Here is a 16015-nt window from a genome sequence, read left to right as displayed (position 1 = left end):
ACACGAACCTACTCCACGTACACGAACGCCCAAACCGCCTCACGCACACGAACCTACTCCACGCACACGAACCTACTCCACGCACACGAACCTACTCCACGCACACGAACCTACTCCACGCACACGAACCTACTCCACGCACACGAACCTACTCCACGCACGCGAACCTACTCCACGCACACGACCATCCCCACGCACACGAACCTACTCCACGCACACGAACCTACTCCACGCACACGAACCTACTCCACGCACACGAACCTACTCCACGCACACGAACCTACCCCACGCACACGACCTTCTCCACGCACACGAACCCACTCCACGCACACGAACCTACTCCACGCACACGAACCTACCCCACGCACGCGAACCTACTCCACGCACACGACCATCTCCACGCACACGAACCTACTCCACGCACACGACCATCTCCACGCACACGAACCTACTCCACGCACACGAACCTACTCCACGCACACGACCTTCTCCACGCACACAAGCTACGAGCCAAATACCCCTTTTCCTGGGAAATTCACCAACGTTGTAGCGATTCTTCGACCGTGAAAGCCATCGCTCGCCGTCCTATTTCGGGCCAATTTCAGTCCAATTTCAGTCCAATTTCAGTCCAATTACAGGCCAATTTCAGGCCAATTTCGTCTCTCAACAGCAATTTCAGAGTCCCGGTGATTATGATTCTTGGCGGCCATTTCTCGGTTGGCAAATCCTTGTGTAGCGCCAAAGTAAGCTGGATCTGGACGCTAGAAAGATGCTATGATGGGAAATAAAATGAGTTTGAATAGGCATAGAAACATGAGTAAATATATAGATTTAATAAATGAATTAAATTATTATGCTATCGATTATTAAGTTATTATTAAATTATTAAGTTATGCTATCGAATTTACAAAAGACGCGAAAATAGTATTGATCGTGTTATGGATGGCAAATCATTCTACCGTGTGGATACTGTGGTAGAAAAGTCCACAATGAACAAACGAGATTTATTGAAAAGTGAGACGATAGTTTTGAAAATCCTTCTGAATTTCATCTTTTTGTCTGAAGTGGAAAGGAAGAGGAAGGAGTATAGGTGGGAGAAGGGAGAGGAAACATGGTAAACGCAGGGCAGGTGAGGACAGGTGAACGGAAGCGAAGGGAGGTCAGGTCAGGTCGAAGGGTCAGGCGGTCTATGTGAAAGATGGCTGGCATAGGAGTGTAAGCAGAGGACATGCGAAGCGAAGAGACGGTCGGCAGGAGAAAATCCGCTGTTTAAATTGAAATTAGGCAACTGCCACACCAAGGAGGACATCAGCGGAAGGAAAGACGATTCGCGCAGCTGACCAATCCAGCTGATGGTTTGTATCCAGCTGATGGTAGAAGAAAGCGGTGGTGCTGCGTCCCCTTGGTGCAGCATGTAAACGTTTAGACATACGTTCAGTGGGACTTACTAATACTTAAAGAAATTGTGGAGTCCAGCCTCCGAAGCGCAATATCTTAAGAAATAATACCGCAAAAAATCAACTGATATCCCAAAATAAGGCGTATTTTCGAAACTGAATGTCCTGATATTCCGTTAAGACTTCCTACAATCGTGAAGGATCTAGCATAATAATATTGTGGCAAGAACAGAGTTGCGCAACAATTATCAAAGGAGGTGAGAGAAATGGCACAGGTACCCACCCCCCCCGGTAGAGCAGCGGTTCCCAGCCTTTTTTACTCCCGCAGCCCTAAGAAAAAAAATACTGTGTCCTCGCAACCACTTTAAATTTGTAGATTATGTAAGGATAAAGGAGGTGAATTTATACGAAATTTGATCGAGAAAAGAATATATTTTTTCTCATTTTCTATGCTAACAAAAATCATATGGACAAGAAAACATGTCTGATTATTTGAATAAACCCTATAAACAATAAACACTTGCTTGAAATATCTACATATGAAAATCAAAAAACAACTTTAAAACGTTTATATAAAGGAATTTTCAATTTAATGGCTCTTTTCTATGTTTCTTGGTAATGAGTAATAAAAAAAATTAATTACTCGTCTTCCAGATGGACACTTCTCGCACCTCTTGAAATGCTATCCCACACCCCAGCTTGGGAAACCCTGAGGTAGAGGGAGAAGTGACGTGAACTAGATTACGGTGCAGAGAGATAGACCTGCAATTGAGCGGGTGAAAGGGGCAATGGAGAGAGACTCTGCAGCGGATCTCAGAGCAGGACAAGCGGGGAAGAGGCAAGGGAGGAGCTGGAGCTTCTCTCGAGGAGGAGTCGCGGTAGAAGGCGCGCCGCGTCCTGAGAACACGACGAGGGTAGTCCGGCTTGGAGAGAGAATAATGGAGGAAGCCGATCTCTCCATTCATGCGATGCGGAGGGCGCGGAGGAACTGCGATGCGGCAGCACCTCTCTTCACTTGGAGAGGATGGCAGGAGACGTGTATATGCATAGGATTCCTGTACATAGGGATATGCATACCACTGTGCATAGGATTCCTGTACATAGGGATATGCATACCACTGTGCATAGGATTCCTGTACATAGGGATATGCATACCACTGTGCATAGGATTCCTGTACATAGGGATATGCATACCACTGTGCATAGGATTCCTGTACATAGGGATATGCATACCACTGTGCATAGGATTCCTGTACATAGGGATATGCATACCACTGTGCATAGGATTCCTGTACATAGGGATATGCATACCACTGTGCATAGGATTCCTGTACATAGGGAAGAGAAATGGTCAGCTGAGTGGTGAACCAGGGTAATGACAAAGAAATGAGAAATAAACATAGACTGGACATCTTTAGACTAAATGAAAATCATTATTATAATTACATGAAACCTTTTGATCTTGATATTCTGTAGGTCGATGGTGAAATAAAAAATATATATACTTAATATTTAGATTTAGAAAGCCATATATATATATATATTCTTTATTCTTTAACCATATCTAAATTTAGTATAATAATCAACAAAAATGTTTTAATCCTAAATAAATTCAACAGATTGATGTATCAAACATTTAGTATTATGATCGATTGAAATGTTTTAATCTTAAACATATGCAAAAAAAAGATATATATCCTAAAACTGTATATATATGTATATAAGAAAATCAGCATTATAATCACATGAAATCATATAAATAAACGGATTAATTTCTTAATTTCCATCATTGGTAACTCCTATTTTCCGCCATGCAATCTATACCATGCAATCGCTGTGCATCCTGTCCCGCTTGCAAGTCCATCACTCAGTGGGAGCGAGATAGATAGATAGACAGATAGATAGATAGATAGAAACAAGGTCTATGTAAGTCCTTTTATAGACCTTGGGGTTAACGGGCCTCGTAATTGAGGGTTCACGCATTGGCAACACTGAGGGGTCACTTGTTGTTGTTATTGTTGTTGTTGATGGAAGGAAAGAATTGAATATTTGTTGTTGTTGATTGCATTGTTGTTGGTGGTGGTGATAATGATGATGATTTTGTCATGTATGTTGTTATTGCTGTTGTCGTTATTGTTGTTGTTCATGTTGTTATTGTTGTTGTTAATGTTGATGTTGTTAATGTTGATGTTGCTATTATTGTCGCGGTTACTGTTGTTAATGCTGTTATTGTCGTTGTTGTTGATATTGTTGTTGTCATTGTCGTTGTTAATGTTGTTGTTATTGTTGTTGTTATCAATGTTGCTGATGGTCTAGCTGCCGCTGCTGTTGCTGTTCTGATGATGATGACAATTTTGTTGTGATTTTGTCGTCATCGTCATCATTGTTGCTCTTGTTATTGCTATTGATGCCTTTATTGATGCTGCTGCTGTTTATGATAATGTTGATAAATTTGCTGTAGTTGATGTTATTGTTGTTGCTCTTGTTGTTGTTGTTGTTGTTATTGTTGTTGTTATTGTTGTTGTTGCTAGCGAAGATTGGTCAGACAAAAAGGTCAACACAACGTAAAACCCAAGACTTATCTGACACTCAATTTGTCTCCATTTTTTAAAATTTATTTATCTATTTTAGTTTATCTTTCCTTAGATTAGATTCACTTTCGGGATTATGTTTCGTCGACATCGGAGAAATAAAGTGATCGGAGGAAGTGGGTGGGAGGAAGGGAGAGCAAGAATGGGAGGGAGGGAGGGAAGAGAAAGGAAGGAGGGAGGGAGGGAAGTAGAGGGAGAGAGGGAAGGAGAGGGAGAGAGGGTGAGAGGGAGAGGGAGATAGATAGATAGATAGATAGAGAGAGAGAGACATAGAGAGAGAGATAGAGAGAGAGAGAGAGAGAGAGAGAGAGAGAGAGAGAGAGAGAGAGAGAGAGAAAGCCATTGTTCTGGACATTCTGGTTATTTCGGGAAAATTTGGAGCATGGTTATCTCCAAACAAAACTAAAGCATAAAAAAACATAGATAAAAACGACAAAACTCGAATGATAATTTACTCACACTGACCGAAAACTTACGATACAAAAGAACTTCACAAGGAGTTACCAATGCTAGTGAAAGTTGCCTTACAATTCCTCGCCTTTCGTCATAATTGAACGTCTATTTCCATGGCGACCTATACCTTATTCCAGAATCCCGTGGCTATCCCTGTCCACTGCCCGCTGTCACTTACATTTGTTAAAAGCACGACAGCTCTCTGCCTGGCTGTCAACGTGTCAACAGAGCGCTCTCACTTTTCACTTCTTGGTAGCGAAGTGCATTTCCATAAGTCATGTCACTATCTCGCGAGTGGAATTCCCTCCTGAAGGTGAGAAATTCGATCTCATCAGGAGAAAAAAGTCTTAGAACTACATCAAGTCTTCAAAGGGGACTTTTTTTAACAGTTTCTAACAAATGTAAAAAAAAAAGGTATGGATGAGAATTGAATATAAATACAGCTCTTGTATTGTGAAGAAAGAAAGAAAGAAGTAAAGAGTCCTTCATTAAAACACTTTTTTTTTACTCAATGAGATACGACTCTCATTGTTGATAAGCAACCAGTTTTTTTTTTTATCTGAATGTCGTATTTATCAAACCTCGAAGGCAACACAGGCGCGCTGTTTCCAAAAGTTCCAATCTGGTAATTTTAACACGAAAAACCAACAAGAAAGAATTAAAAGTATATCTATTCTCTTTATTCACATCATTTTTCTCTGTCATCATCAGAATAACCAAAACTAACACATCACGTCCTTAAAGATCATTAAATCTCGGTTATTAACGAATCGAAAACATGGGGTCGGCGTGAGGTTATATATTTGTGGTCACCGACGCGTCTCTTCGTTCACATCCCTCGAGGCGTTCGTGGAGGGAAGGACGCTTACACGAACGCTCTCCGGATTCACGGATTTCGGTTGAGGGAGAGCTAAAGGGTGAAAAATATAGGTATTTTAAGTATATACCATTTTCATTTTGTGAGGTGAGTCTGTTGATATATTGTTATTGTCATCAGTATCATTATTACTCTCAATATTCTTCTTTTTTCTTTTTCTTTTTTTCTTCTTTTTCTTCTACTTCGTCTCCTCATTCTTCTTCTTCTTCACCTTTTGACATTTGTAAATTAAGGATTCACGACTGTTAAAATGAACGCGCAGATCTGAGGTATTTTAGACCATGGTAAAATATATATTATTATTTTCCTGCTTAAATGAGGTAATGATTATAAGTATCAAATAGGATTATCCTTAACCATTAGTTTACCCTGATACTTCTAATATATCATTCTTCAATATCTATTATCTATTAACCAATGTTGTTTTTATTAGTTTTAACGTTCGGTTTATTTTTTAAATCAAATGAAAAAAAACACCATAATTATATAATTATTATCTAAAACTATTGTGTAACTATGAGAAGCATTATGAACAAAACATATGATGACAATAATGTTACATATTTCAAGGTTCGTATTCATATTCATGATAATCATATATATTCATAATAATAATATTCATACGCATAATCATGATAATAATATAATAATAATATTCATAATAATAATATTCATATTCATAATCCTGATAATTCATATTCATATTCATAATAAGGCCATAATAAGGGTAATGTTAATGATAATAATAATAATGATAATGATAATGACAATAACAATAATGAAGATAATGATCATGATAATAATGGTAATGATAGTAACAATGATAGTGATAATAATAAAACATTGATTGTGATAATAATGATAACGATGATTAAAATAATGATAATAGTTATAATGATTCTAATGATGATAATCTTATTCTTAATATCATAATCATTGTTATTATTATAACCATTGTTATTATCATCATCATTATCATTTTCATTATTTTCATCAATATTTCCATCAATTTTGTTATTATTATCGTTATTATTATCATATTCAGTTATTATAATCGTTATCATTTCTATTACCATCATTATTATTATTGTTATTATCATCATTATGCTATTCCTTATCATTATTATCATTATCATTACTACTTTTATCATTGATATTACTTTCATTACTATTTTTTATCATTGTAATTACAAGATGGCTTAATCTAATAATAGAAGGAGACGAAATGTTGTTGTTATAAATAGATAAATAAATAAAATAAATAAAAAGTATATCTCATCAAAACTCTTTTTTCTACATTTTTTTCCTCACGAAAAACAGATTTTTTTTCATCATTGTTGTTTTTACACATATCACTAAACCTATTGTGGTCACGTATATATATATAAAAGTATATATATATATATATATATATATATATATATATATATATATATATATATATATATATATATATATATATATATATATGTATATATATATATATATATATATATATATATATATATATATATATATATATATAAATATATATATATATATATATATATATATATATATATATATATATATATATATATATATATATATATATATATATATATATATATATATATATATATTTTATTTATGTGTGATATATATATATATATATATATATATATATATATATATATATATATATATATATATATATATATATATATATATATGGGTGCTTCACGCGTACGGTGATGTGAAGTGATGGTGTTTTAGTCTAGTTTGTGTTAAGTGCTTGCATGTCTTCTCGCTTGCAGCTGCCACCGCTGGCTAGCCTAGTGCGAAAAAGGGAGCAGCTCTGCATAAGCCTCCCCTTCCAGAGTACAGCCTGTCCATCATCGAGACTCCTGCAGCGCCTCCTCGTGGCTTCCCATGGAAACTGGGTACCTTGTAGTCCCAGGCTTGACTGTGGGGGATCTTGGAACAGTAGGAGGCCCTAGAGGTTCAGGGTTATGGCCCACCGACGTGTGGACACGCCCTGGCTCTGTTCCAACTCCTGCCTCTAGTCCTCCTGCAGTTAATGGGAGGCTCGGGGAGGTGGGCCTTGCCAGTCCTCCTCCCCCCAGCTAAAAAAAAAAAAAAAAAAAAAAAAAAAAAAAAAAAAAAAAAAAAAAAAAAAAAAGCGGCTAAACATACAACTGGTTGGGCTGCAGCGACGGTCACTATCTCCAGCAGACTCCAACCCTTGGTAGCAGAGGTTACACCAGCCGATGAGCGTATAATGGTAATGAGGCAAATTAGCATTTGGCTTTAAGTCTCATTGCTGTGTATGCTCCTACCGATGTTTGTAAACCTGACATGAAAGAAATGTTCTATGGCAAACTAGCAGACAAGTGTCCCCAGCAAGATATTCATGTTGTTCTGGATGACTTCAATGCGGTATCTGGCTATGATCGAGCTGGTTATGAGATGTCTGTCGGTCCCCATGGTTTCGGAGCTGATACCGGCAGCGAGAATAGCCTCTTTTTCAGGGACTTTGCTCACTTCCAGAAATTGAGGATTTCTGGCTCCTGGTACCAGCGCCCAGACCCACATCGCTGGATGTGGTACAGCAGTGCGAGTAATGCACCCAAGGAGATCGACCACATACTCATTAGGACTCATTGGAGGATCCTCCAGAATTGCAGGGTGTATAGGAGTGCTGAGTTCTATGGTACTGACCATAGATTGGTTGTGGCTACCCTCTGGGTCCATTCAAAACTCCCCAGCGGTTCAATGATCACACAAGGGTGTTTCCCTTGTAAAGGCTGAGGAACCCTGTACTTCTGTGGGACATCTTCAAGTGTGAAAAGCGTGATGCAGCTCAAGAAACGATTGGTGAACGCCCAAGACCAAAACAGAATTTCATCTCACAGGAGACACTAGATGCCAAAGATGGGATCGGGATTTGCACCGTTCTCCGGTGTGCAGATCACTTAGTAAGTGGCCAGTTCGTCTCAGCTCCTGTTGTGGTGCGGGAGCGCTGGGCTGTGTATTTTGAGCAATTGAATCAGGTTGACCCACTAACTCTGGGAGATCTTCAGACTGAGAGGAATTCCAACAAATATTGGACATAGCAAATCTGTATACTGGTACTGAAAGTGCTGTAGTATGGTGGGGGCCTGTTGAGCTTCTTTCCTGTTAGTTTAGGAGTAAGGCAAGGCTGTGTCTTTGCACCAACACTTCCACACTTGCATGGACTGGATACTAGGCAGAGCTACTATCCAAAGTCATTGTGGAGTAGCTCTGGGCAGTATCAAGGTTACAGACCTTGATTTTGCTGATGATGTTATTCTGTCTGGGTCCTTGGAATCCTTGGTGGTGGCTTTTGATGCATTTAGTAATGACGCGAAGCCCTTGGGTCTAGAGATCTCCTGGACCAAGATCCAGGACCTTGTTCAGTCAGTATGTGTTTGCAGCAAGGACATTAAAGTCACAGAGAGCTTTACATACCTTGGGCTGTCAGACCAGGAAGTCAGCCAAATACTCCTGACAAGAGTATTTGGATATGCCGGTATTTGTGCAGAAGGACCAAGCTACATGTCTTCAAGGCCCTGATAATGCCAGTTTTGCTCTATGGTAGTGAGGCCTGGACATTATCCTGCGCCTTGGAATCACGTCTTGATGCATTTTGTAATAGGTCTTTGCGCTGGACCATGGGCTACTGTTGACGGAACCATGTGTCAAACCAACGGTTGCACCATGATACTGGCACAGGACCTATTTCCTACACAATCTGTGATCGCCAAGTCAAGCTATACAGCCACATGGCTCACTTCCCTCAGGATGATCCTGCCCAACAGGTTGTCTCTCTGGAGGAGGCCTGTGGGACGAACCAGGAAGTTGTGGCTTGGGCAGATCGATCAAACCTGTCGTGAGGAGCTTGAGATGGGCCAAGTCCCTGCCTGGCGGCTTACCATGAGGGACCCTCGTAGGTATAAGCAAAGGGTGGATGCGGCTATGCGCCCCCGTTGGCGTTAGCTCCACGATGATGATGATGATATATATATATATATATATATATATATATATATATATATATATATATATATATATATATGTATGTATGTATGTATATATATATATATATATATATATATATATACATAATGTATATATATATACTTTTTTTTTCTAGCAGCACCCATTAATGTTCCCTTGTTTCTACGAATGTGTCTATGTTCTATTTCATTTGGATATTTGTATATATAGATATAGATAGATAGATATCCAAATGAAATAGAACATAGACACATTCGTAGAAACAAGGGAAGATTAATGGCTGCTGCTTTTAAAAAGATTATTTTATTATCATTGACAGAACGTGAAGATCTTTTTACAAAGATGTTAGTCAAAGGATTTAGGCTTCTACTTAGGCCTAACAGGTAGGGTCAATGACCTGCATTTGCATTGTGCTTGCTTGTGACTGTGTGTGTATGTGTGTGCGTTTGCGTGTGCGTGGTTGGGCAGGAGTGTATGCGTGAGTATGTATGAGAGCTTACGTGTGCGTGTTTACGTGCGTGTGTGTGTGTGTGGCGTGTGTGTGTTTACATGCGTGTGTGTCTATGTGCACATATGGGTGTACGCATGGCTGTGCGTTTACATGCATGGGTGTATACATGTTTGTATGTATAATAAGATACTCGTGTACTTACATACATCCCTATATATGAATAAAGATATAATGCTATATACAAACTTTACTTTTCCCTTGCTTTTTGTTCATCATATCTGGAATTTTGGCATAGTTTCAATAATACCAGACTATGCAGTTATATCAAAAGTAATTAAACCGCTCTTACATATTTCAGCCGCGTGATCTGTTCACCCATCATGGCTAAGCTTTCCACAAAACCGAACCCTGAAAATGAGTAAGTATTCTCATTTGCATATGTATACAAGTGTAGCTCACTCGCTTTCTCTCTCTCTCTTTCTCTCATTCTCTTGTTCTTTCTCTTTGATTTTCCTTTTCATTTTAATTTTTCTTTTCTTTTCTTTATTGTTATTCTTTCTTCCTTTTTTTTTCCTTCTCTTTCACTTTTTTTTATCTTGTATCTCTTTTCTTTTTCCTTTTTTTTTTTTTTTTTTTGCCTCTCTCCCTTTCCCTCTCTTTTTATCTCTCTCTCGCTCTTGCTCTCCCCCCTCACCCTCTCCCTCTCTCTGTCTCCCTCCCTCTCTCTCCCTCTCACTCTGATTCTCCCTTTCCTTCTCCCTCTCCCCCTACCTCTCCTTCTCCGTCTCTCTCTCTCTCTCTCTCTCTCTCTCTCTCTCTCTCCCTACCTCTCTCTCTCTCTCTCTCTCTCTCTCTCTCTCTCTCTCTCTCTCTCCCTTTCTGTCACCCAAAACATCCCCGACAGCAATGAATATCGCAAACCCTGCAACATAAAGCGTAATATCGTTCCAGCAGGAAAGCTAAACAAATCCTCCTTTTTATTTCCAAGCACAGTAATAAACTCAACGAAAAACGCCCATTTTTCTCCAGGTCTTCAGAGGGGCGTGAGTTCAAGTGGCTGTGGCCGGCCTATAGAGAGGTAGAGATGTTCAAGGCGGGACACGACATCGGATGCAAGCACACAGGCGGGCGCTACAGGTACAACACCGTCAAACCCCTGGACCCTGGACACGTCGAACAGGCCCTGAGGCACTACCAGAGGTAAGGGGAGAGGCAAGGTATCTTTACACAGGTATAGTCACTCGATCTTGAGGAAGGTCTTAGTTGGCAACTTCCGAGGTAAGCCTTGTATCATAACCTTCACTTGTTGCAAATATTGTATATTTTTATCTATTCATAATTATAATTTTTAGTTTCTTTATTGAAGAATTACTTTGTTAGTACTGAAACAATTCTAAAGAAAATGTACTGAAAAATGATAACCATAAAAAATCACACAAATTGCTGGGATCAAGAAAGGGGACAGAGCTAATGACATCACCAGATTTAGCCTGTGAGAGTGTGCTGTGAGATATTAGATGTAGCTAGATACATAATTATTTGTGCAATTTACTCACTCTTGTTATGATTATCAGAAGCAAAAACAAAATTTCTCTCTTTTAATGATGGAGTTGCACACCATTAACATAACATTCAAGGCAAAAAGTCAATTCAATTTTTGGGTTTAATGGGAGTGGAGCTACCTGTTTAAATGTTCCTTGGGGTAAGCAGGGCAGGAGGGCCAGTGGAGGCAAACTCTTTGAGAAAGATGTAAACAATCCCCATTGCACAATTAGAGGCAATGCTTATAGCATATGTATGAACACGAATAAGAACACAACTTATAAAATGTTACCCCATTGGTTGTCCCCAGGAAGATCCAAAACTGCCGATGCTTCTTCAAGGAACATGAAGGGAAGATGTGGGTCTGTGAGAACCCAAATCCAGACATTGACTTCGAGGTCAGTTCATTCGGATTTTTTTTCTTTTTATATGAGAAAGCGAAAGAGAGTGAGAGTTTGATAGCAAAGTAATAGAAAGAGAGAGAAGGAAGAGAGATATGTGAATACTGACCTGCTATTCTATACACTGCAGTACCTTGAGGGAGCCGAGAGCAATGACGTCATCAAACAGCTCACAGGTGAACCTTTCCTCGCTGACTGGACGCCCACCTGGAAGGCAAGACTCATCCCCGTACCCGCCGATGCCCCCTGCCACATTCCCGAAATAAAGGCAGCTTTCCCCTACCAGTATGATCTCGTCATGATGCCCCACCATGCATTAATCGATGGGTTCACTATGTCTTTTATCACTGGCAAACTTGTAGGACTGCTAAACGACGTTATAGCCGGACGACCCATCGACGACGAGCCCTTTGGGGTCTATCTGAACAACGAGGAAATTGTCAAGATGGATGAAGAGATCGCGAAGGACCTCGAGAAGGAACCCGAGAAAATTGAAGCGATAAAGCAAGAGCTCCTGGCATGCGACACCCCGCCCATCCTCTGCAAAGCCTTCCCGCCCCCTGGAGGGAAGCCTTCAACTGACTTTGTCTATCGGAACATCAACCAGAAATCCCTGGCTTCCTTCACGGCGAAGTGCAAAGCCAATGGCGTCACCTTCAACAGCGGACTGGAGGCTGTGATCAATACCGCTATTATTGAGATGGTGCGGGAGGCGGGTGTGGAGTCTCATCACATGAGCATCAACCTGGCCACGGATCTGAGACGCTACATGAAGCGCCGCCCCCTCCCGATCCTCGGCTTGCACGTGCGCCCAACTGTGCACAGGATAGAGACGCCCTCCAACGTCCGGGACAACTTTTGGGACTACACGAAGAAGCTCCACCAAAGGCTCTCGGTTTTCCTGAAATCTGGCGAAGCCCTTCAGCAGAACGTGGTGAGGGAGATGACCTTACCGCAGATCCCTCCAGTGGAACACCACGCAGCAGGACCCAAAGCCTTGCGTGACTACGGCGTCACTAACGTCGGAGACCTCACGGTCCTCATCCCAGGCGTCGGGGAGCACCTCCAGCAGACGGACCTCGCCATGTTTAGCTGCACACACTACTCTGGGTTCCCGATGCTTCACCAGATCTACACCTTCCGAGGACACTCGCCCTACACACTCAGCTACGACACCTCTTACTTGGCTGAAGACACTGCTGTCCAACTCATGGACAGGATTCTCGCACTTATGGACGAGCTTGGGACATCGCCAAACTGATGGAAAATAGGTTTGGGAAGGGTAAAAGGCCACTGCAGTGAAGCATACGAGGTTAAACTGCTTTACTTCAGTTCAATTTTTCAGACTGTTCATTGGTAATATTAAGTATTGTCTCTACTTAACGTTCTGTGAAATTACACGAACTTATCTTTATTTGACTTCGGTATTATAAAATATCGATAGAGTTTTTGACTGATCTTCTTTAGCTTCCTAACACGGTTTTACGAAATAATATATCACTATGTGCATGACCTCGGTATTACATAATATCGGCATTTTGTTGACTATATATTTTGCTGACTTTCTGAAGACGTTGCAGATGAATGTCTTGAAAGAAAAAATGAAATAAAAAATACTTATTAAATGACAATAGGTCAATGCATAGATCCTGAATTTAGTAGATTTTAGATACATCCTCCTTTACGAAAAGTGGCATTCTTTCTGTAAGGGTTTTACACACCAGTCTGAGTCACAGAATTTCGAAAGAATCGAAATTCTGTGACTCAGACTGGCGTGTGACTCTCTTCGAAAGGAAATGATGATTTTTTATATGTCACGTTTTATTTATTATATGGTTAACTTCTGAATGATAAATACAAAGTTGAATATTAATACCAATCTGTAATCATTGCCCTTTCATCCTACCCCTCTATTAATGCACTGGAAAAGTCTGTTAGCGAAAATAAAACTTCCGCAGAGAGAGGGACGGAGAGACAGACAGAGAGAGAGAGAGAATTTTTGAAAATTCCTAAGAAATAGAGAGTGGAGAAACTGAAAAAGGGGAAATAAAATAAAGGGGAAGGAGATTAAAGGAACGAAAATTGTAACAACACTTAGCTCTGGTTCTTCTGTACCAGTTAACACTTACTGCTCTGTCCACTTAATTTCAATATATTTTTCTATATTTTACTTTATAGATAAAGAATAACTATTTTTTTTATCCGAATCACTTTCCCTCCCGCTCTGCCTATCTATCTCTCTCCCTCCCTCCCTCTCTCTCTTTTTCTGTCTCCCTCCCCCCTCTCTCTCTTTCTATGTCTCCCTCCCCCCTCTCTCTCTCTCTCTTCCCCCCCTCCCCCCTCTTTCTCTCTCTTTCTCCTGCCCTCTTCTCTCTCTCCCTTCTTCCCTCCCTCCTTACTCTCTCTTTCCCTCTCTCCCCATTCCCCTTTTCTCTCTCTACCTGTCTCAGCTTCGTTCTTTATCATCCCTTGAAGATTATATATTCTGTCATGCATAAGTTAGGTCATGATTGATGAAGCTTACGTAGTCTAACATGTTAAACCATTATATTACGGTGAATCAGTTTTATTAAAGAATTTCAAAAATGTTTAACTGAAAGAATTCCTCCACAGATTCGTCAGGCAGTGTAGCCCTTGCCATGAGATCCGGTCCTATTTGCCCTTAAATGTTATTATCAATTTCTTTAATCAAATCTTAACATTGACGGTCATATTTCCGTTCATGTCAAGACAAAAATCGCTTGTTCACTCATCTTCTCGCTGAAACAATGACTCAGTCACACACTCGTGCAAGCTAAAGATACTTTGCAACTTTCCCTGCACGAACCGCCGTGATTTGCACACGGAGATTATAAATGCGAGTTGATTTATTTATTTTGCATGCAACTGGTTCCTTGCAATTAGAGTGGGGTTTGGTCGGGAGTGCAGGTATCCGGGAGAACCGATGATGCAATCGCGGTACATCCACTGTAATGGCATCTTTGTTTTTGCCAGTCGCACGGGATTAGGATCTTGCACGATACTTTTTCATTCTTTCGCACCATTGCATTGTATTCTGTCTGTTCCGACATGGTTGATAATTTAAGTAAATCCCTGATCTCCCTTATTGTTTTCCTCAAGTGATAACCACATCACCAAGCGTCCCTTGAAGATAACCTTTATTGAGGTCATAGGAGGTCAAGACAGGGCGTGTTCAACTTCTTCCTTATACAGACGTCACTCCTCGGCTGCAATTTAAACCAGGTTGCGCACAGCGGCTGTAATTCTACGGGAATTCTGTTCTACAGAAGACAATTTATTATTGTCCTCATAAAAAAGTATATCGTCTGCTCTACTGAAAACAAATGACAATAATAAACGAAAGAGAAGGCTGTGGATTTATTTTTTCTAGTAACAATAGATATGAGCTTAAGGGAGGTTTCATACAGAATAATATCGAAAAATGTATTAAACTAATTATCATTTATGAATTCAACATTTCTCTCGTTGTCAGAAAGAGGCACAATGACGATTGCATTTCCATATCATAAACGAAAGTAGTATTTCTCGCGATTTGAGAATTTACCCAATTTATCAAAGAAAACGCATCGACGCTAGCCAATCACAGCGACGAGGGATGACAGCCAATGAGAAACCACGGATATGACTACCAACCTCGCATTCACATCGAGGATCTCAGAAGCAAAATAAAAGACTAAGAATATGGACAGAGGTGATGTGAGGCAAGGAGTTTGATGCATATGGGTTTTTGGACAACTGAGAGTAAAAAAGCTGTCAGACTAACGTGTAGTTGATGAGGTATGCGTTTACAATTAAACCGGGTCTCTAAGCTGCTGCTTGTAACTCCTCCTCCTCCTCTTCCTCTCACCCCTCCTCTTCGTCTTCCTTCTTCTTTTTCTTTTTCTCCTTCTCTTATCTATTGCATCTTCCTTCTCTTCAACCTCCTCCTTCTTCTCCTCTTCTTCCCTCTCCTCCACCTCCACGCTCACCTCCTTCACCATCACCTCCACCTCCTCCTCGTTCTTCTCCACTTCCTTCTCTTTCTCCTCCACCTCCTGTTTCTTATCCACCTCTACCTCGTCCTCCTTTATGTCTACCTTCACCTCCTCCTCTCTCCACCTTTACCTCCTCCTTGATTTCTACCTTCACCTCCACCTCCTCTTCCTCCTCCTTCTCCCCTACCCCTACGTCCACCTTCACCTCCACTTCTTCTTCCTCCTCCTCCTCTTCATATAATCCTCTGAAGAGCAAGCGACCTACGATGATCCGATGGATGGCCAGAA

At 40.4% G+C, this 16015-nt stretch overlaps 1 protein-coding gene across 3 annotated transcripts; it reads left to right on the top strand.

The window, feature by feature from the left end:
* The first annotated feature begins 5263 nt into the window (after positions 1-5263).
* LOC113809637 (uncharacterized) lies at positions 5264-13607 on the top strand. 3 transcript variants are annotated; one of them, XM_027361285.2, is made up of 6 exons: positions 5264-5405; positions 9658-9721; positions 10148-10207; positions 10819-10989; positions 11642-11729; positions 11863-13607. In XM_027361285.2, the coding sequence occupies exons 2-6, from the start codon at positions 9681-9683 to the stop codon at positions 12991-12993; spliced, it is 1491 nt and encodes a 496-aa protein (XP_027217086.2). In that variant the 5' UTR covers positions 5264-5405; positions 9658-9680; the 3' UTR covers positions 12994-13607. The 3 variants fall into 3 exon arrangements, with proteins under 3 accessions (XP_027217086.2, XP_027217089.2, XP_027217087.2); XM_027361286.2 differs by having other exon boundaries at positions 5295-5371; XM_027361288.2 differs by lacking the exon at positions 9658-9721 and having other exon boundaries at positions 5266-5405.
* The last annotated feature ends 2408 nt before the right edge of the window (positions 13608-16015 follow it).

This window comes from Penaeus vannamei, chromosome 36 (assembly GCF_042767895.1).
Source record: "Penaeus vannamei isolate JL-2024 chromosome 36, ASM4276789v1, whole genome shotgun sequence".
Lineage (NCBI taxonomy): Eukaryota > Metazoa > Arthropoda > Malacostraca > Decapoda > Penaeidae > Penaeus > Penaeus vannamei.
The sequence above is the reverse complement of the archived record's forward strand: the minus strand, read 5'-3'. Positions and strand labels throughout refer to the sequence as shown.

Coding starts and splice junctions, on each gene's coding strand:
- LOC113809637 (XM_027361285.2), top strand. CDS start 9,681: ATGTTAGTCAAAGGATTTAGGCTTCTACTTAGGCCTAACAG. Junction 10,990..11,641: donor GCCCTGAGGCACTACCAGAG/GTAAGGGGAGAG, acceptor GGTTGTCCCCAG/GAAGATCCAAAACTGCCGAT. Junction 11,730..11,862: donor ATCCAGACATTGACTTCGAG/GTCAGTTCATTC, acceptor TATACACTGCAG/TACCTTGAGGGAGCCGAGAG.